The sequence below is a fragment of the Neoarius graeffei genome, chromosome 13 (genome assembly GCF_027579695.1).
Source record: "Neoarius graeffei isolate fNeoGra1 chromosome 13, fNeoGra1.pri, whole genome shotgun sequence".
NCBI classification, from domain to species: Eukaryota; Metazoa; Chordata; class Actinopteri; order Siluriformes; family Ariidae; genus Neoarius; species Neoarius graeffei.
The window spans coordinates 35,415,467-35,438,870 of NC_083581.1; the positions used below are offsets into that span (position 1 = coordinate 35,415,467).

Below are 23,404 nucleotides of genomic sequence, written 5' to 3' on the forward strand. Positions count from 1 at the left end.
GTTTTTTTTTTTTTTTTTTTGAGCATACATGTAGGCGAAAAGTACTTCCTTTATGAATCTTGCTTCCTTTTTATACGCAAGCTACAAAGGAAGTGCTAGGATTAATTAATAATCCTTTATCATTTCCATGAGTGTCTGTTTCTACACTCTTTCTTTTGGTGACTTTGTGCTTGTGCCAGGAAAAACTTTATCATACGAAAGAAAATAAGTTGTCAGACATGCCAAGGCTTTGATTTTGGATCATCTTTAAATCTTGAAACACAAAACTCTTTCATTAAATTTAGGTACCCACTTTTCTGTCATGAAACAAAGGCACAGTGATGTCTCAACCTCATGTATGCATGTGGATTTGTGTGGACTGATGAATGCCAAGCGTGCGCATGACTCTTTATCTATAAAGAGTGTCTGAGGATAGGCACAGATAAAACGCTCCACTTTATCAGTATAATCTCTCAAATAGATGTGTAAGGGTTACTCATTTTTGCTTTATACGTTTGATAAAGAATGTAACTTTATTACGTCACATGATTTTTTTTTTCTTTCTTAAATCTCCTTACAAGTTTACTACAGCACACCAAGCAATTTTTACAAGTTAGATAAACTGCTCATTAAATTAGAGTTCTAAATTTAAGTCGCATAAGCTATTCAAATTTATATTTACAAGTTTGATAAACCACTCAGGTTTATATGATTTAAATAAAGCACTAAACTCAGCCTTTACAAATTATATGAACCTCTCAAATGGATCAGTCGGATAAACAACTCAAATGTCTCAAATGGACCTTCAGTGTTTTGAGAAATATTTTTTATAAGCAAGACAGACAAACATCTCAAACTGATCTTGACCAGTTCGATAAAAGACTCTATTTGACTTTTGTCAGTTTGAACATCACTCAATTTTATTTTATTTTTCCCTGATTACTTAATTTTATATTTATATTATTAAATTAGATAAACAATTCGAATTTATATTTATGCATTCAGTAACTAAGTCGAATTTGTTTTTACAAGATATAAAAAACACTCATATATACAAGTTGTGTAAACAACTCAAATGTATATGTATAGGTTTAGTAACTAAGTTGAATTTGTTTTTACACATTATATAAAACTCATATATGCAAGTTAAACAACTCAAATTTATGTTTACAAGTTGTATAAACAACTCAAATTTATATTTATAGGTTTAGTAACTAAGATTGAATTTTTGCTTTTTACGAGTTATAAAAATACTTAATGTAGAGGTTGTATAAACAACTCAAATTTATATTTATAGATTTAGTAACTAAGTTGAATTTGTTTTTACACGTTATATAAAACTCATATATGCAAGTTAAACAACTCAAATTTATGTTTACAAGTTGTATAAACGACTAAATTGATATTGATACATTTAGTAACTAAGTCGAATTTGTTTTTGGAAGTTATATAAAACTCATATATGCAAGTTGTATAAACAACTCATATTTGTATTTATACATTTAGTAGCTAAGTTGAATTTCTTTTTACAAGTGATTAAATACTCATTTATATATACAAGTTGTATAAACAACTCAAATTTATGTATATATATATATATATATATATATAATGTGTTTAGTAACTAAATTGAATTTGTTTTTACACGTTATATAAAGCTCATATTTATATATGCAAGTTAAACAACTTAAATTTATGTTTACAAGTTGTATAAACAACTCAAATGTATATTTATAGGTTTAGTAACAAAGTTGAATTTGTTTTTACAAGTTATAAAAAAACACTCATGTAGAAGTTGTATAAACAACTCAAATTTATGTTTACAAGTTGGACAAACTCATTTGCCTATAGGTTTAGTAACCAAGTTGAATTTGTTTAAAAAACACTCATATTTATATATACAAGTTATGTATAATGTATATATGTAGATGAATAGCTCTGTTATATTTGTTGAAGTTAGTTAAACAGATCAATGCTATATTCACAAGTTCTATAAACAACTAATTAATGATTACAAGTTGAACACCTCAAATCTAATATATACAAGTTAAACAACTTCAATTTATATATACAAGGGCGACAAACAAGGGCGGCACGGTGGTGTAGTGGTTAGCGCTGTCGCCTCACAGCAAGAAGGTCCGGGTTCGAGCCCCGTGGCCGGTGAGGGCCTTTCTGTGTGGAGTTTGCATGTTCTCCCTGTGTCCGCGTGGGTTTCCTCCGGGTGCTCCGGTTTCCCCCACAGTCCAAAGGCATGCAGGTTAGGTTAACTGGTGACTCTAAATTGACCGTAGGTGTGAATGTGAGTGTGAATGGTTGTCTGTGTCTATGTGTCAGCCCTGTGATGACCTGGCGACTTGTCCAGGGTGTACCCCGCCTTTCGCCCGTAGTCAGCTGGGATAGGCTCCAGCTCGCCTGCGACCCTGTAGAACAGGATAAAGCGGCTACAGATAATGAGATGAGGTAGACAAACAAAACGATCTTAAATTAATAAGGTAGATAAACTAAATATAATATTTATTTGAACAACTCCCTTATATTTAGATAAACATGTCAAATGTATGTTTACATGCTGGATAACTCACTCAAATTATTCTGTACAGCTCGTATTTACTTTTACACGCTAGATAAACCACTCCTATTTGTATTTTCATGTTAGATAAACAACTTTGTATGTATATTTAGCCTCTAAATACAGCACTAAGGTCAGTCTTTACAAGTTACCGAAGCTCATTTAGCTGTTCGGATGAATTTACCCGCTGTTTCTAAAATTCCACTTCATGAGAAGAGCTTGTAAATGCCTGTGTGTGTACAGTAATGATATTGTTGTGAGGTTTTTGAGGCTCTTTTGTCATATGATCAGTGGTTACTCATTCAGCATGACTCCACTTAGCTCTATACGTTTCGGGACGTTGGGGTGCTGACAAACAGGCCAACTCCGACTACGCTGACAGAAAATTAGTGCGCCTGCAGTGATGTTGGAAGCGGTGGTGTATGTTGGCTTGTAGCCGCAGGCCCATTCCCGCATTCCAGCCCATTCCGGAGCTGCATACCATCGGTTATGTAACAGTCATGTGATTTTTAAAATGACTCTGAAAAGAGGGAAGTCTCTGGGCCTCGCGAGATTCCTGCCAAAACCACTGTTTTGCTTCTCAAATTTCTGCCAGTATATCTGATTACTGAGCTATGTAAACAAAGTTCACAAATCCACCTTGCATACAGATTTGCATAGTAACATTTGCCAGATTTATCTGTTGCCACTAATAGTTGCTAAGCAGCATGCTATCTGTCGTCCACTTGTTTGTTTAATTCTGTCGGATGATTTAGCGAGGATAGAGGAGAGCAGCTTGTCACAAAATGTCACAGCTTGTGTATAAAAATGTAAAAGGATTAATGTAAGGAGTAAATTTGCTGAATTTGTGTCATACTAAAAAAAAAATTGAATTAAATACAGATTGGAGTATATTTTATGTAGATTTATTTATGCAAAATAACCAAGCATGACTGACTATACAGCTGTAATTTGCAGATTTAAAAAAAAAAAAAATTGATCAGATTCATTTTCTGTTAGGGTTCGAAAGGATTCTCCTCATATTTGCATAGAGGAAGTGATTGTAATAATAATAATATTTTTAAAGTATTTATCTTCTGTTAAATGTTTCGTTTCCTTTCAAGCTTTTGAGACAAACTTGTCTCTTGAATTGAACTCATCATTTAAAATTTTTTTTCCCCCTGTAATTCCGATCACAAATGATTTTGCAGCTCATTTATCCATAAACAAAGCCTCAGCCTGGTCTTTACCAGCCGAATGTGCATGAATGTGAATGCGTGTGTCTAAATGTGCAAATGCATGAGTGTGTTCCAGCTTTGCTGTGCGAGCTGTTCTAACCTCGTGATGTGGAAAACAGGCTGATGGCTTCCAGGAAGCTGTGGTCGCTTCAGCATGGCCCCCTTCCATTACTGCAGCTGGTGCCGTCGCTCTCAGCGTCACTCTTCGTGGAAATCATGCCTTTAAAGACTGGGGCTTATGCTTGCGTTCCAGATCTCCCAATTTACTCTGTTAGACTCTGTTTGTCTCTCATGGGAGATGATCATGCACATTAATTCTTCCTTGTTGATGTAGTTGTTTTTCTGACCACACATGCGCTCACACACACACACACACACACACACACACACACATGGCCTGGACACTGTGAACACTGATGATGGATGATTCATACTACAGAGTGCCTGCGGTACGGCATGTAAAAGGTGCACATTTCTGTTTATCACCTGTTTAAATGCATATGTAGATCGTGTGCAGCTAATGCCCTGGGTGAACGAGAAAACAGGTTTGATTTTAGTTAAACCGGTAGAGTCAACAATATGTCAGCTCACAATTAGGTCAAAGAGCATTGAGGAGCATGGGATACAATAGAGGAGAATGGGGCGAAAGGAAATGGAATGAAATATAAATATATAAACCAAAAGACTGAGCTTGATGTATATAGCGGTGGCTACAATTATCGACAGTCCATAATTATCGACACCTTTTCAGACTTACCAATAAAAAACAATTTTATAAAGGTGAGTTTCAGTTACAACAGTTATTATTGGTTAATTAATCAACCGGAAGACCCGCCTCGCCCTTTGATCTTGTTGTCTGATGACGCAGCTCGTTACCTGAGATGGAATTTTTTTTAGCACGATCAGGAATTTGAGGAAAACCTGGACATCATCATCGCAGGTAAGCATGGTGGAAAGATCATGGACATGTTTTTACTGATCAAATTCACCGATATTTCATGATCTCCTTGTCGAAACCTACTTTGTTTCTTACTCTTTCATTTGACAGTCGCTATTTTGTATCTAAACGCGCGTTTGAGAAGTCTTGTGAGGTGTTGATAATAGTGATCACTTTCACCGGTGTCCACCATTATCGACACCCTGTGGAATTAAGTGACATTTACAACTGTTATGGATCGATCTTTGTGTAACATTGTTGAAGTAGACGAAGCACTTTAAAAAAATAAAAGTGCTGTAATTTTATGATAATTTTTTTTCTGATTCATAACAGAATGTTATGTTTATAGAGTATTTTGGAATCCTATTGCAGTAAAAAGAATTAGACCAGAATTAAATTCCTAGCATATAAAAAAATTACATACTTGAAATATTCAGATTTTTCTATTCCATTCAGAAAATATTTTTTGCAGTTTGTTGTAAATATCTGCCGCATATTACAATATCAGTAAACATTTTTATATTTTTAGATTAGGAATTTAATTTGAAAAATATTCCATCTCAGGTAACGAGCTGTGGCATCAGACAAGATCGAAGGGCGAGGTGGGGGTCTTCCGGTTGATTTAATTAACCAATACTAACTGTTGTAACTGAAACTCACCTTTGTAAAATTGTTTTTTATTGGCAAATCTGAAAAGGTGTCAATAATTATGGACTGTCTAATTATAACTGGCGCTCTAAAAGAATAGAATAAGAAGTGATGAGTAGAACAGAAAGAACTACACGGCAGTTATAATACAAGTGTTGCCAGGCAAAACAAGCCTCGCCCGGTAGCACTTACGATGAAGGAAGATATTGCAAAAAAAAATAGGTACCTTATGGGTATATGTGGCTGCTGCTTATAAATAAAATTGTTTTCTGATCCCATGTCCACACAGTAAATATAGCATATATATTTGCTCTATGAGGCAGTAGCCACAAAAATGAAGCATAATCCAAAAATAAACAATTTAAAAATCACAGAAGTAAAATATACCAAGTGTCTGTACTTTATATTATTCTACTCTTACTTCTTACAGTTTTCGAAACTGAAACCTCCGAACCAAGGCTGACATACACACACTGTCGCCATGACCGAAACTCTTATTTCCTGGAAATGGCCCGGCGCTAGAACTCACTGGAGCGCACTTTCCTCTGTAATAAGCATAAACATGCCTGAAAATGATTTATTTAGTCCATTTATTTCAAATGGTGAACCAAATTGTATACACTCACTGGCCATTTTACAACCCCGATTCCAAAAAAGTTGGGACAAAGTACAAATTGTAAATAAAAATGGAATGCAATAATTTACAAATCTCAAAAACTGATATTGTATTCACAATAGAACATAGACAACATATCAAATGTTGAAAGTGAGACATTTTGAAATTTCATGCCAAATATTGGCTCATTTGAAATTTCATGACAGCAACACATCTCAAAAAAGTTGGGACAGGGGCAATAAGAGGCTGGAAAAGTTAAAGGTACAAAAAAGGAACAGCTGGAGGACCAAATTGCAACTCATTAGGTCAATTGGCAATAGGTCATTAACATGACTGGGTATAAAAAGAGCATCTTGGAGTGGCAGCGGCTCTCAGAAGTAAAGATGGGAAGAGGATCACCAATCCCCCTAATTCTGCACCGACAAATAGTGGAGCAATATCAGAAAGGAGTTCGACAGTGTAAAATTGCAAAGAGTTTGAACATATCATCATCTACCGTGCATAATATCATCAAAAGATTCAGAGAACCTGGAAGAATCTCTGTGCGTAAGGGTCAAGGCCAGAAAACCATACTGGGTGCCCGTGATCTTCGGGCCCTTAGACGACACTGCATCACATACAGGCATGCTTCTGTATTGGAAATCACAAAATGGGCTCAGGAATATTTCCAAAGAACATTATCTGTGAACACAATTCACCGTGCCATCCGCCGTTGCCAGCTAAAACTCTATAGTTCAAAGAAGAAGCCGTATCTAAACATGATTCAGAAGCGCAGACGTCCTTTCTGGGCCAAGGCTCATTTAAAATGGACTGTGGCAAAGTGGAAAACTGTTCTGTGGTCAGACGAATCAAAATTTGAAGTTCTTTATGGAAATCAGGGATGCCGTGTCATTCGGACTAAAGAGGAGAAGGACGACCCAAGTTGTTATCAGTCCTCAGTTCAGAAGCCTGCATCTCTGATGGTATGGGGTTGCATTAGTGCGTGTGGCATGGGCAGCTTACACATCTGGAAAGACACCATCAATGCTGAAAGGTATATCCAGGTTCTAGAACAACGTATGCTCCCATCCAGACGACGTCTCTTTCAGGGAAGACCTTGCATTTTCCAACAGGACAATGCCAAACCACATACTGCATCAATTACAGCATCATGGCTGCGTAGAAGAAGGGTCCGGGTACTGAACTGGCCAGCCTGCAGTCCAGATCTTTCACCCATAGAAAACATTTGGTGCATCATAAAACGGAAGATACGACAAAAAAGACCTAAGACAGTTGAGCAACTAGAATCCTACATTAGACAAGAATGGGTTAACATTCCTATCCCTAAACTTGATCAACTTGTCTCCTCAGTCCCCAGACGTTTACAGACTGTTGTAAAGAGAAAAGGGGATGTCTCACAGTGGTAGACATGGCCTTGTCCCAACTTTTTTGAGATGTGTTGTTGTCATGAAATTTAAAATCACCTAATTTTTCTCTTTAAATGATACATTTTCTCAGTTTAAACATTTGATATGTCATCTATGTTCTATTCTGAATAAAATATGGAATTTTGAAACTTCCACATCATTGCATTCCGTTTTTATTTACAATTTGTACTTTGTCCCAACTTTTTTGGAATCGGGGTTGTAATCAGAACATGTGTATGTGTATGCGCAGTGTGCAATCTTTACACTTACATTCTTACAGCACGATGACGTAGTGGCTAGCGCCTCTATATGAGGCAGTAGACACAACAAAAACAGTTTTGACCTTTTTGGTGACCTTGACCGGACGACCCTCAAAATGTTAGAGGTTCTATCTGAGACCAATGCCCATCTATCCTGAAAGTTTCATGAAGCTTGATCCAGCCACTTTTCCGTAATATCGTGAACAAAAAAACAAAGAAACCTGACCGAAAGCAATATCTCGCCCTGCTTACTCTGTAGCAGGTGGGGTAACAAGGCAAGAATAGACCAGGATAGAAGTAGAATATAGTGCAGGAGAATAAAATGGAGTAGAACTGAGTAAATAGAATGAAATAGAAGCGAGGGGGCTCTGAGACTCAAGGCCGCTGTTATGGAACAGAGTAGAGTGGGAGTGGACTGGAGTAGAATAAATGGCATGTATAGAAAAGAATGGAATCCACCGGAGAGCTAATAGAGTGGAAATTAGAGTCGAGTAGAACAGAAGGGGTGTGTTTTTTGTTATAGAACACTGTAGCCTTGATTAGCAGGCAGGTGAACTTCAGATGACCTGTTGTACAGTAATACAGTTACCACCATTCTGCCTCTCGTTTGTTCTTTCTCCACTTTCCTCTTCCTTGTCCTCCTGGGGTTTCCGAATGTACACAACCTTTTCCTTCCTGCACCTTTTTTGAACTCTGATTTGAACGCGATTATGAAGTTTGCCCTTCTTTGGAAAGGAAAGGAAAAGAAAAGAAAACGGCATAAAAGACAGTGGGGGTTTTTTGTGGGGTTTTTTTTTATTGCGTTAAAGATTTCTGAATGCAGCCTGATTGATCATTTTCTACTGGTGTGAGATTTATCATCTAACACCACGTATAGAGTAGAGTAGCCTTTTGGTTTTGTTCTGATTTTATTTTTTTTTTTTGGTCATGCAGAGCTTGATTTTTATCATCACTTTTTGAAGAACTCCAAGTGCACTCTGGTGCAAGCTTTGAAATGAGTTTCTGTTTCTTATTCTTGTGTGTTTCTGAGATAGAGAGAGAGAGAGAGAGAGAGAGAGAGAGAGAGAGAGAGATGATAACCAGTGCTTTAACCTGTTGTAACCTGTCATTGCAAAAGAGAAAGCAAAACCGTAACTAATCAGTTTTGAAAAAAGGTGTGTGTGTGCGTGCGCGTGTGCACTGCAAAAAAATTTAAAACCGAATTTGAGGAGAAAATTACTTAATATTAGTGAAATTATCTTGCTGCATGGACAGATAACTTTACTTGATAAGACATCTTAGAATAAATTGGTTGCAATCTAGAACTAAGTTTAATAATCTCAGAATTGGTGTCTTGTATTCTTCTAACAGGAAATGCTAGATCGTTTGAACTATTTTCAAGATATTTTCACTTGCTAAGATATTCTTCCTGTGTGTGTGTGTGTGTGTGTGTGTGTGTGTGTGTGTGTGTGTGTGTGTGTGTGTGTGTAAACAAGAGGAGGATCAGACAATTTGGAAACTGATGACGAACATGTTACAACAATTCAGTTTTTAATGATTTAATTTAATAAAACACAATGGGGTGTGAAGTTTAAGGAGATGATTTTCCTCGAACTCGACATCCTGAGGTGTTTTTTTTTCCTCACTAATGAGTACATTCTAATTAAAGAACAACATTTTGTACATTTTATACATTTATAGTTTTCTAAACCAGGTTCATTTCTTATCACGAATAAGAAGACGACTTTGTCACACATACAGTGCTGTGCAAAAGTCTGAGGCCCCCCTTTTTTTTTCCATACAAACTTTGTTATAGAGTTCTATTTTATGACTTCTACATTATCGAGTCAGTACAAAAACATTTTAGAGTCCAAACATTCATTTTATTTCCAGCACAAAATTAAATATTACAGGAAAAAAAATGCTTGTATCTGAGCAGCATATTACATAAGAGAGCATTTTTCAGATTAAAAAAGAAAACATAATGAAGGCTGCTGGGTTTCGGCAAAATGAAGAAGCGAGTTTGACAGTCAAAGTGTCCAGAAGAACTGTGGCTGGTTCTGTAAGATGCTCAGTAAAACCTACAGCTCATTTACGCATCAAACTGCACTCACTGTACCTCAGACTACTATTTTTTAATTAATTAATTATTATTTTTTTTAAAGCAAAGGGTTATCTCACACCAAATATTGACTTTGTTTCATTTATTATGGCTTACTACCGTTTATAGTGGGGATTTTTTAATGTTGAACATTACTTTTTTAAACCATTTTTGGTTTACAGCATTTCTTTACATGTACCTAAGACTGTAAATTAGAGCACAGTGAAATTCTTTCTCTGCATTTAACCCATCTGAAGCATTGAACACACACATACCCAGAGCAGTGAGGGTGCCTTGTTCAAGGACACGTCAGGCATGGATGTAGAGGGAAGGGAAAGTGCTGCTCATTCACTTCCACTGCCCACCCATTCTCCTGCTGCTCTAGGGAATTGAACCGGCTACCTTTTGGTTGCTGCTTCTCTTAACCTTTAGGCCAAGGCCGCTTTTATCATTTACATTATACCTATAAACGGTCATTCTCTCTTTCTCTCTCTCTCTCTCTCTCTCTCTCTCTCTCTCTCTCTCTCTCTCTCTCTCTTTCTTTCTTTCTTTTGAATGAATAAGGTTTTTAAAAAATGAGAAACCGGATACCAACACTCCAGAAATGGACTTTTAGTTTTACGAAGCCCTGACACTGGAGACTCCTTCCATAAATGTTTCATAAACATCTCTTCACATAAACATTCAACGTGCAACAATTATGCTGCATTCCATTTACTTTGGAAATCAGATCTCAGAACGACAGCCGCTGTTGTGAGTTGACTGTGTTCCAGTACAAAAAGTCAGAAAGCCACATGCGTAATAACTCATTACGTGGTATTTTGAGCATATCAACACCATCGCAACATGTCCACAGATAGAACTTGGACAGTACTGTGTGTATGACTGATTTAATGAAACAGAAATAAGACAGAATTGCTTATAAATGGTATAATACTCCAACTTTCACACTGTTTATGCACGGAGCAGCCGTCTTGGATTTTCAAGTTGGGGTTTGTGAGGTTCCTCTGGCTTTCCAAGCCAGAAATCTGACTTCAGGTTGAATTCCAGTTACAACTGGGAAATCGGAAAGCCCAACTTCCCAGTACAAATGGAACACACCATTAGGCATAAATAAAAAAAAAAAATTCATTTTTTTTCTTCAATAATTTCTTCTTGGCCAATTCTGACCCCACAGCCAACTGTCCTCTATCATACGAAAGGTTAACATGTGCTTTCTCTGAGACACTGCATCTTTCCAAACTGCTGCTCATGCTGCATCACAGGGCAACTCAGATGAGCGTGCTTTTCGCCCACTTCTGCATACACAAACTCAAAGCTTCCCATGATTGCCAAGTGTCACTGTGATTGAAAGGTGAAAGAGCGAGTACGCTGTTTAATATCAGTCGGCATTCACCATACGCATTCCTAATAATGATAATGTAACCAACTGTAACACTCGTTGGTTTGTGGGGGAAATGAGGAGTCGGAGAACACGCTTGTGATAACTCGCAGGCTCTGTGCTGTTCATCTCTCTCTCTCTCTCTCTCTAGTACCAACTTCTTTTCTGAAAGAAAAAAGACACACCGAAGTAAATTACAGGTGATTAGATACAGGTGAGATGTGTTACCTGCCGGTTCACTGCCTCCTCTCCGTCCACAGCTGACACTCGACCACACCCGTACTGCAGAACAGACCAAGCACAGTAATATAAAATATAAAACAATTCTGATTGGTCAGAATCAGTGTTGTAGTCGAGTCACTAAACCTTGAGCCTGAGTCCAGTTTCGAGTCCCCAGTGTTCAAGTCCGAGTCAAGTCCAAGTCATTAAAAAATTTTTTGAGCTGAGTCTACTATTGATCCAAGTCGAGTCCGAGAACAAAACTTCAACTGCACCATTTGATGGTGGCTGTTTCTGCCCCATTAACATTAGTTTGTTCCTGAACATGACATGAACAGGTGAATGTGCTTCTCTTTGTCAAGGAGTGTGAAGTATTCTGTCAGAGATGGTTGGGAGATGGATGTAAGTGCAGAAGGTGCGTTTATTAATACAAGTGAAGACAAGTAAACAATCCAGAACGGCAGGCAAAATCGTAAAACAGTGAAACAGGCAATAGGTTGAGTGAGGCACAAACAGGCTATCGTAGACTCGGCAGAATCAAAGACGAGAAACAGGAAATCAGGAAACCAAGCAAGGAAATAAGGCTCGGTAATGTGTCAGCAACACAACTCAATACTTCGCAAAGTAAGTGTGTTTTCACAGTCTTTATACAGGTGCGCTGATTGCGCCTTAATCCTGTGCAGGTGCGAGTCGTTTACGGCGCGTGTGTAAGAGTCCACTTGGCACGTGCGCTGTCCGGAGTGCACCCGAGAGTCTAGCTGATGCACACGCCAAGGCACACAGGTGTGACACTCTTGCATGAAATTAGTACAAAAATTTAATGTAGATATAAATATCTTATGCTAAATTATTATGGCAAAAATAAAGAAAAAATCTGAGTCCTCGTCTCCAATTTACGAGTCTGAATGCAGTTAATGCATGAGTCCGAGTCCAAGTCATGTGTCCTTAAAATTAGGGCACAAGTCGGACTCGAGTACTACAAGCCTGGTCAGAATCAGGGAATTCAGAAGTAATATAACTATATAGCTCATTCTGGGTTTTCCCCCCCCACTCCCTGTTTGTTTCTCACAGTAATGGAGGCCATGGCCGTGAGCACATCTGCACAGGGTACGGATGAGTTTGACCGCAACGCCCCGCGGATCTGCGGCGTCTGCGGAGACAAGGCCACTGGATTCCACTTCAACGCCATGACCTGTGAAGGCTGCAAAGGCTTTTTCAGGTGAAGCCGACCTGCACGTTTACAAATTCACCAACTCTGACCTATACGACAAGTTATAAAACACAAATGATTGCCGGGGTCCAGTGACATTTTATGACATGGTAGCCATGTTATGCGTTATATTGGTTTATGGTTTATCACAGCATTTGCTTTGAAGCTTACGATTTGAATGAGGAGAACGTTAACTGAAATATATTACACAACAGGAACAGGTCAGCCATTTACTCAGAGCACCTAGAATATTTTGTTCACAGACTTGTAAGTAGATCATCAGAATAAATGTCAGAATTCCTGGTACATTACCAATCGAAAGAGTGCTCCAGGATCTGAGAGTGATGATTTAATAATAAGTAGTTGCTTTCTGGATCACATTGTTTAGTCTGCAACAATAATAGTGATTTAGTAAATAATAAAACACATGGGAGTATGCTGCTATAGACAACTAATCACCCAGACATTCTTTTTTTTTTTTTTTTGGTCACAGCATGTCCCAATGTGCTTTATTCCTCTTATAACATAACATGCCAATGCTAAGAATTTTTTATTCATTAAAAACAACACATTGTACTTTTTATCCATTTATAGTTACGTTTACTGTCCTGGAAACATATTTCCAGGAAACATATGATCACTTCTGTTATCGCAGTTATAAACGGTCCCAACCTCTGTGTTCAAATTAACAAAAGGGGGAAAAAATGCAGCCATCATGTTACAATGAAACTGGAAAGTGGACTGTCTTCTTTCTCGAACACTTTCCTGTGGTGGAAAACTACTACATTTACACCGACACTGGAGACTCCTTCCTTCAATGTTACATAAACATCTCAACATCTCAGTGTCACCATATCAACATGTTTGGGTTTTTTTGTTTGTTTTTTTTGTTTTTACACACACGTTCTTAATAAAGAAATGTCAACAAGCTGCTGCTTAGAAACGGAATTGACCAATCAGATTCGAGATGTAAACAATGTTGTGATGTATGCTGTACTAAAACATAGATTTCAAAGAAACTCTGAGTGTTTAAAACCTTTGGGCTGGCAGTGTGTGTTAATCTCACAGCATAATATTTGGTGTGCCCCATCTATATTATAACCTTGTGATTATTGTGATGATTATTTTGTCATTATCTGTACCTTTCGGATTTAATTCTATCCATCCATCCATTATCTATAACCGCTTATCCTGTACAGGGTTGCGGGCAAGCTGGAGCCTATCCCAGCTGACTACGGGCGAAAGGGGGGGTACACCCTGGACAAGTCGCCAGATCATCACAGGGCTGACACATAGACACAGACAACCATTCACACTCACATTCACACCTACGGTCAATTTAGAGCCACCAGTTAACCTAACCTGCATGTCTTTGGGCTGTGGGGGAAACCGGAGCACCTGGAGGAAACCCACGCAGACACGAGGAGAACATGCAAACTCCACACAGAAAGGCCCTCGCCGGCCACTGGGCTCGAACCCAGAACTTTCCTGCTGTGAGGTGACAGCGCTAACCACTACACCACCGCCTAGCAGCTCCTCTGTACATGTGATCTACACCACATATACATCAAACAGAGTTCAGAACAGGATTTCTGCGCTGATTTACTGTCCGATTTTAATGCAGGGAAGCTAAGAGTATCCTTGGTTTAGAGGATATAGTACCAGGGCTTACAGAATGCATAAATAATGCAAGCTGGCTGTTGGTGGAAAGCTCAGGAATATAAAAACCTTTCAGAAGCTGAAATATCATTCCACACAATTATCTCATCTCATCTCATTATCTCTAGCCGCTTTATCTTGTTCTACAGGGTCGCAGGCAAGCTGGAGCCTATCCCAGCTGACTACAGGCGAAAGGCGGGGTACACCCTGGACAAGTCGCCAGGTCATCACAGGGCTGACACATAGACACAGACAACCATTCACACTCACATTCACACCTACGGTCAATTTAGAGTCACCAGTTAACCTAACCTGCATGTTTTTGGACTGTGGGGGAAACCGGAGCACCCGGAGGAAACCCACGCGGACATGGGGAGAACATGCAAACTCCGCACAGAAAGGCCCTCACCAGCCACAGGGCTCGAACCCGGACCTTCTTGCTGTGAAGCGACAGCGCTAACCACTACACCACCGTGCCGCCCCTCCACACAATTATATTTTTAATATTATAAATAACTCACGAGATGACTAGTGGATTATGTTCATTTTAAAAAAATTTGTAACGAGGGAGTCCCTGGAGTCTACACAATACAGCCTAAAGTATGTGGACACCTGACCATCGTACCTACAGTATCAGTGAAAAGTTGTACACCCCTACTCCTTTCATAGGTTTTTCTGTATTGTGCTCTACACTGTAGAGCAATACTGAAGACATCAAAACTATGAAATAACACATGGAACAAAATGGAATTGTGTGGTAAACAAAAAAGTGTTAAAAACAAAAATATGTTTAGATTCTTCAGTGCATCCAGCATTTACCTTGATGATGCTTTGCACACTATTGGCATTATCTTAACCAGCTTCATGAGAAAAGTTATTATTAAAAAAGTTAGCTATTATTATTAGCTATTGTTAGCTATTATTATAAAAGTTAGCTATTTGAAATGTTTTTCAATTAACAGGTGCCTCGTCAAAAGTTAATTAGTGCAATTTCTTGCCTTCTTAATGCGTTTGAGATCAAATAGTAAATAATAAAAAATACTAAATAAATAAATAACCCTATTCCACAACTGTAGTAATCCATATGATGTCAAGAACCGCTCAGCTAAGTAAAGAGAAACAACCTCCATCATTACTTTAAGACATGAAGTGACACTTAGTTCATAAAAATAAAGAAAAAACATCGAGTTTGAAGGTATGTCCAAATGTTTGACTGGTACTGTATGTATGGTTCTTCCCCAGACTGTTGCCACAAAGTTGGAAGCACACAATTATATAGATTGTAATGCTACAGCATACGAAGACAGTTTCCCTTCACTGGAATTAAGAGGCCCAAGCCTGTTCCAGTATGACGATGCCCCTGTGCATAAAGCAAGCTCCATGAAGACACGATATATGAGCCATTCCACCAAATCGGTGCCATTTCCGTCCCTAGAAAATATGTATAAATGCACATAAAAATGTACTTTAAAATACATTTCCTTATTACGCAGAATGTCCTGCACATTGATCTGATTTCAAATTTAAGATATATAATTGTAAGGATTAATAAAAACTACCTAAAACACTGAAAAATAGCATGTGTTACCTGTTTCCGCACTCTAACTTTATACTTAACTATGAAATATTATGATTAAAATCCTTCAGAAACAGTATTTCTTTTGCACTGTTGTGTGACTCCATATCCTATCCATGGTTTAAATATATTTTTTTCATAAGAAATCCACAATATCTTAGTTAAAATACACATTTTAGTCGTGTCCCTGGGTTTTCACTCAGTCCTGTTACCCAAACATATTACCCCATCTGACAAATTAGGAACATTCCATAAATCACATGCTCAACAGGAAGTTACATCAGTTGTGTCTTCTGAAGGCCATGGGAAGACCAAAAGTTAGTTCTCTCATTTACTTTTCTGTATATTTGATGATTTTTTAACTTTGACTGATGAGGTCAATGTCAACATACTGTCCTGTTACTTAGGTGATATTTGTTTATTTTAAAAATACAGATTTTTGGTAAATCACTAGAATGTGCTAAGTGTGGTCATGCTGTTAGCAATGACGCCATGTGGCTTAATTCCATGTATTAGCTAATCCCAGGCTAAAAACTCAGTCCTGTTACTGTCAGAGTTTTGGTAACAGGACTGAAAAAATGCAGCCATCTTTGACTTCCAAACCTTGTAACGTGGCCTGAGGTTGACCAATACACATTTTGAATAGTTAAATATGTGTGTTATTATAATCAGTGTTGAAAAGATATAACAAATTAAGTTTAATTTGGGAGTGGTACAACAAGCAACTGGCACCCATTCGGTGGAATGTCCCATATAAAGTTTAGAGTGGAAGAACTCGAGCATCCTGCACAGCAGGGTTATTATCGTATACTAAGACTAAGATGAAAATGAATGGATTTGAGACATTTTTGTAAACTGAACTAAAATAATTTACCTTAAAGGAACAGTCCACCGTACTTCCATAATGAAATATGTTCTTTTCTGAATTGAGACCAGCTTATCCGTACCTCTCCGAGCTTTGCGCGACCTCCCAGTCAGTCAGACGCGCTGTTACTCCTGTTTACTCCTGTTAGCAATGTAGCTAGGCTGAGTATGGCCAACGGTATTTTTTGGGGCTGTAGTTAGATGCGACCAAACTCTTCCACGTTTTTCCTGTTTACATAGGTTTATATGACCAGTGACATAAAACAAAGTTCAGTTAAAAAAATTGAAACGTGGCGATTTTCTATGCTATGGAAAGTCCGCACTATAATGACAGGCGTACTACCACCTTCTGCGCGCTTCGACAGCGCATTGATACATTCACTCAGGAGTGACGGTATCAATGCGCTGTCGAAGCGCGCAGAAGGTGTTAGTATGCCTGTCATTATAGTGCGGACTTTCCATAGCATAGAAAATCGCCACGTTTCAATTTTTTTAACTGAACTTTGTTTCATGTCACTGGTCATATAAACCTATGTAAACAGGAAAAACGTGGAAGAGTTTGGTCGCATCTAACTACAGCCCCAAAAAATACCGTTGGCCATACTGAGCCTAGCTACATTGCTAACAGGAGTAAACAGGAGTAACAGCGCGTCTGACTGACTGGAAGGTCGCGCAAAGCTCAGAGAGGTACGGATAAGCTCGTCTCAATTCAGAAAAGAACATATTTCATTATGGAAGTACGGTGGACTGTTCCTTTAAATGAAAGTAATAATCATGGCTAAAAACTCATCTCATCTCATTATCTCTAGCCGCTTTATCCTGTTCTACAGGGTCGCAGGCAAGCTGGAGCCTATCCCAGCTGACTACGGGCGAAAGGCAGGGTACACCCTGGACAAGTCGCCAGGTCATCACAGGGCTGACACATAGACACAGACAACCATTCACACTCACACCTATGGTCAATTTAGAGTCACCAGTTAACCTAACCTGCATGTCTTTGGACTGTGGGGGAAACCGGAGCACCCGGAGGAAACCCACGCGGACACGGGGAGAACATGCAAACTCCGCACAGAAAGGCCCTCGCCGGCCACGGGGCTCGAACCCAAACCTTCTTGCTGTGAGGCGACAGCACTAACCACTATACCACCGTGCCGCCCTGGCTAAAAACTAACCAAAATAAAATAATAAGACACAAAAAATTATTGTTGTTATAGTTTGAAGATGGCAGACGTTGCATCCAGTCAAGGCTGTGGGTGTTACACTTCCAAAATTCTGTGTAGCTATAGCTCACAACCATACGATGGTGATGCAGTGTGTCAGGACCTACATTCGCTAACTATTATAATAATTAATTGAATTTATATCGCGCCTTTCTCATACCCAAGGCTGCTTTACAATTTGGGGGGGGGATCCATCAAAAGAAGGTCAGGATGTCATTCCAATGGCGTAGCTACCACAGTCCCACCAAAAGGCACACAAAAATAAGTCCCACAGCCGCTGCGCCGCCGCCGGGCCATGGATCCACAAAGCGAGCACAGAAGCACCGCCATGCAGAACACTGATATGTCCCAAACCACCTGGACAGCTGCCACGACGCCACCAAGCAACATCGCTCAGAACACCGCGCCAAATACAAAAGCACCGCTGCACAGAGCGCTGGACAACCACAATGTTAAAAGAGCAGTGAGCTCACTGCAGTCCATAGAAAAGAGCACAGGCATCACCCATGGCGAACCAAGACCTGGAGGGAACCGACGCCCAAAACTGGGTCTGGCGCTACACCACAACTGGTGGACAAAACGCTCAAACAAAAACAAACATCAAACTACACAAACACTAAAAAGAAAAGCAAAAGGGAAAATAAAATAAAAATAAAAAGCTCTGGTGAGAAGCGGCAGCCAGAATGTGCACAGCGTACTCTCAACCGGAAACTAATGGAAGTAGGCCTTATTATCAAGTGAAGAAGTCAAATATGTCGGGGATGAAACGTGTGAGTCCTGTCTGGGGCTATTTGGAATTAAATTGTGAAAGTGGTATAAGCAAATGGATGGTAAATTCAGGTAACAGCATCTGTGGTGTAAAAACCCATGTCATATTGTTTGCCTGAAGTAAATGTTTGAAATATATAATCATGTTCTTGCCTTTTATGTGTATTAGCAGACTTTCAGTCTGAAACAAATGGATCACATGCATGTTAGCCAATTGAAATGTTGATATCTTAAGTGATAAGCGGATTATTTTTGACGCTGGACTAGTCCTTTTCCTTCAGTAAAATTACTAAAACTGAAAGTGTAATAAATGTAAAACAAAATAGAAATGAGTCCATGAAACCACTGGTGAAACTAACTCAAACTAAACAGAAATTCAGATTGAGCACAAACATCATATCAAAATAAAAACAACCTTGCAAATGGAAAACTATTATAATCTTGCTACACAGAGGCCTGACCCACTGAACACCTCTGGGATGAAGTGGAAGGCCTCCCCCAGGCCTCCTCATCCAACATCAGTGCCTGATCTCACTAATGCTCTTGTACTGTAGCTGAATGAACACCGATCCCCACAGCCACGCCCCAAAATCTAATGGAAAGCCTTCACTAAAGAGTGGCGCTCATTATAACAGCAAACGGGGAATAAATCTGGAATGGGATGTTCAGTAAACGCATATGGGTCTAATGGTTAGATGTCCCCAAACTTTTGGCCATATAGTGTTTTCTGCTTTTTTAAAAAACTCCCTGGCTGCAAAAGGTTTGGTCTCGACTATTCATCCAACATCACATGATAACTGGCCCCAAGGTAGTTTATCACAAGTTGGCCAGAGTTTATGAGCTGTTTTTCTGTTTTGATAAATTTCAGCTTGATGCCAAGTGTAACATCGAACCCCATTGGTCTGGTCACCCGGCATGGGGTGAATGACATGAGGAATAACCCTGAGACCTGCTGGGATTCAGCAGAGATTTAAGTACACACTGGGGTTTTAACATGCCATCATATGATGCAGAGTTTAAAAGTAAATCAAATTTAGCAGTAGACAGTAGCAGAGGAGGAAAAAAAAGATTAGAGGGAAAGGTTTAGAGCTGTTAATGATAACAAGCCACAATATTAAATGTAACTGTACATGGTGAAAAGGTTTGATGTGTCATTCTGTAATCTATAAATAACTCCAAGCATCGGCAAACTGCTGTAGAGTCGAAGGAATAAAACATATTGAGGCATGCTGTGGGGTGGCACGGTGGCGTAGTGGTTAGCGCTGTCGCCTCACAGCAAGAAGGTCCGGGTTCGAGCCCCATGGCCGGCGAGGGCCTTTCTGTGCGGAGTTTGCATGTTCTCCCCGTGTCCGCATGGGTTTCCTCCGGGTGCTCCAGTTTCCCCCACAGTCCAAAGACATGCAGGTTAGGTTAACTGGTGACTCTAAATTGAGCGTAGGTGTGAATGTGAGTGTGAATGGTTGTCTGTGTCTATGTGTCAGCCCTGTGATGACCTGGCGACTTGTCCAGGGTGTACCCCGCCTCTCGCCCATAGTCAGCTGAGATAGGCTCCAGCTTGCCTGCGACCCTGTAGAACAGGATAAAGCAGCTAGAGATAATGAGATGAGATGGGGCATGCCGTTATTGGAAATTAATCAACTTCACAATGTCAGGCCACATCATACTAGCCCATTCTTGGTTTGTTTTTGATAATCACACACACACCACCAGTCAAAAGTTTGTACACCCCTACTCAGTCATCCGTTTTTCTGTATTGTGACTATTTTGTACACAGTAGAACAATACTGAAGACATCAAAACTTAAATAACATCTGGAACAAATATGGAATTGTATTAAACAAAAAAATGTTCCGTATTTTAGATTCTTCAGTGTATTCAGCGTTTACCTTGATGACGCTTTGCACACTATTGGCATTATCTTAACCAGCTTCATGAGGTAGTCATCTGGAATGCTTTTCAATTAACAGGTGCCTCGTCAAAAGTTAATTAGTGCAATTTCTTGTCTTCTTAATGCATTTGAGATCAAACAGTAAATAAAAAAAAATTGAATTATAATTAGGTGTGTCGAAATTTTTGACTGGTGCTGTATACATACTGTGTCCTCTACAATTATTGCCCCCCCCCCGTAAAGATCCGTAAAAAGGGTTAGAAAAAAAATCCACCTTTTGTTGAAGCTGCTTCATCTCACACTGAAAAAATTAGAAAAATCCAACCTTTAATTGAAATAAATGTATTCAGAGAAAAACAAATCCCTCATCGAGAAATAATTATTTTCAACAAAAACACATGTGCCACTATTATTGACATCCCTGCATTTAATACTTTGTACACCCCCTTTGCCAATAAAACCGCACTGAGTCTCCTATAACATTTTATAAGGTTGGAGATACAGAGCAGGGCATCTGAGACCGTTCCTCTTCACACAGTCTCTCCACAACATCCAAAGTTCAAGACCCTCTCTTGTGCTCTCTGCTCTTCAGCTCACCCCACAGGTTTTCAATGGGGTTGAGGTCAGGGGACTGAGATGGCCAGGGCAGAAACTTGATTCTGTGCTCAGTGAACCTTTTTTGTGTTGATTTGGACATATACTTCGGATCATTGTCCTGCTGGAAGATCCAATGAACCCAGTTTTAGTTTCCTGGCAGAGGCAGGCAGGTTTTGATTTAAAATGTCCTGCTATTTCATGGTGATATACAGTGGGGCAAAAAAGTATTTAGTCAGTCACCAATTGTGCAAGTTCTCCCACTTAAAAAGATGAGAGAGGCCTGTAATTTTCATCATAGGTACACTTCAACTATGAGAGACAAAATGAGAAAAAAAAATCCAGAAAATCACATTGTCTGATTTTTAAAGAATTTATTTGCAAATTATGGTGGAAAATAAGTATTTGGTCAATAACAAAAGTTCATCTCAATACTTTGTTATATACCCTTTGTTGGCAATGACAGAGGTCAAACGTTTTCTGTAAGTCTTCACAAGGTTTTCACACACTGTTGCTGGTATTTTGGCCCATTCCTCCATGCAGATCTCCTCTAGAGCAGTGATGTTTTGGGGCTGCCGCTGGGCAACACGGACTTTCAACTCCCTCCAAAGATTTTCTATGGGGTTGAGATCTGGAGACTGGCTAGGCCACTCCAGGACCTTGAAATGCTTCTTACGAAGCCACTCCTTCGTTGCCCGGGCAGTGTGTTTGGGATCATTGTCATGCTGAAAGACCCAGCCACGTTTCATCTTCAATGCCCTTGCTGATGGAAGGAGGTTTTCACTCAAAATCTCACGATACATGGCCCCATTCATTCTTTTCTTTACACGGATCAGTCATCCTGGTCCCTTTGCAGAAAACCAGCCCCAAAGCATGATGTTTCCACCCCCATGCTTCACAGTAGGTATGGTGTTCTTTGGATGCAACTCAGCATTCTTGCTCCTCCAAACACGACAAAGTTGAGTTTTTACCATAAAGTTCTATTTTGGTTTCATCTGACCATATGACATTCTCCCAGTCCTCTTCTGGATCATCCAAATGCTCTCTAGCAAACTTCAGATGGGCCTGGACATGTACTGGCTTAAGCAGGAGGACACGTCTAGCACTGCAGGATTTGAGTCCCTGGCGGTGTAGTGTGTTACTGATGGTAGCCTTTGTTACTTTGGTCCCAGCTCTCTGCAGGTCATTCACTAGGTCCCCCGTGTGGTTCTGGGATTTTTGCTCACCGTTCTTGTGATCATTTTGACCCCACGGGGTGAGATCTTGCGTGGAGCCCCAGATCGAGGGAGATTATCAGTGGTCTTGTATGTCTTCCATTTTCTAATAATTGCTCCCACAGTTGATTTCTTCACACCAAGCTGCTTACCTATTGCAGATTCAGTCTTCCCAGCCTGGTGCAGGTCTACAGTTTTGTTTCTGGTGTCCTTTGACAGCTCTTTGGTCTTGGCCATAGTAGAGTTTGGAGTGTGACTGTTTGAGGTTGTGGACAGGTGTCTTTTATACTGATAACGAGTTCAAACAGGTGCCATTAATACAGGTAACGAGTGGAGGACAGAGAAGCCTCTTAAAGAAGTTACAGGTCTGTGAGAGCCAGAAATCTTGCTTGTTTGTAGGTGACCAAATACTTATTTTAATGAGGAATTTACCAATTAATTCATTAAAAATCCTACAATGTGATTTCCTGGATTCTTTCCCCCCATTCTGTCTCTCATAGTTGAAGTGTACCTATGATGAAAATTACAGGCCTCTCTCATCTTTTTAAGTGGGAGAACTTGCACAATTGGTGACTGACTAAATACTTTTTTGCCCCACTGTATACATGATGCCATGGACCCTAACAAGGTTTCCAGGACCTTTTGGAGGAAAAACAACCCCAAAACATCACAGAACATCCACCATATTTTACAGTTGGGATTGAGTTCTTTTCATTACGGCCATCCTTCTTTTTACACCAAATCCACCTTGAGTGTTTAATGGAGCTTTTTGGCAATATTGTTTCATCAGACCATAGAATACAGTTCCAGTCAAAGTTGTTGTAGTGTTTTACAAACTTCAGGTACTTACGTTTGTGTTTAACTGACAGAAAAGGCTTTTTTTCTGGCAAACCTTCCAAATAATCTGTTGGCATTGAGGTGGAGTCTGATGGTGGTTTTGGAGACTTGGAAAACCCAAGATTTTAGGTTTTCTTGTAATTCACCAGCAGTGGTCCTTGGGAATATATATATATATATATATATATATATATATATATATATATATAATTTTTTGCCTCTCTTACCCTCCTCCTCACTGTATGTGGGACAAAATAAATTT

General features: G+C 39.3%; 1 protein-coding gene across 2 annotated transcripts in view; it reads left to right on the top strand.

Annotated features, from left to right (window-relative positions):
- The window catches only part of vdra (vitamin D receptor a), a 167,067-nt gene that overhangs the window by 88,292 nt on the left and 55,371 nt on the right, over positions 1–23,404 (top strand). For both annotated transcript variants that reach the window (XM_060937634.1, XM_060937635.1), the window contains exon 2: positions 12,384–12,531. In XM_060937634.1, the coding sequence (XP_060793617.1) occupies positions 12,384–12,531 (148 nt within the window). The remainder of the gene's footprint in view (positions 1–12,383; positions 12,532–23,404) is intronic.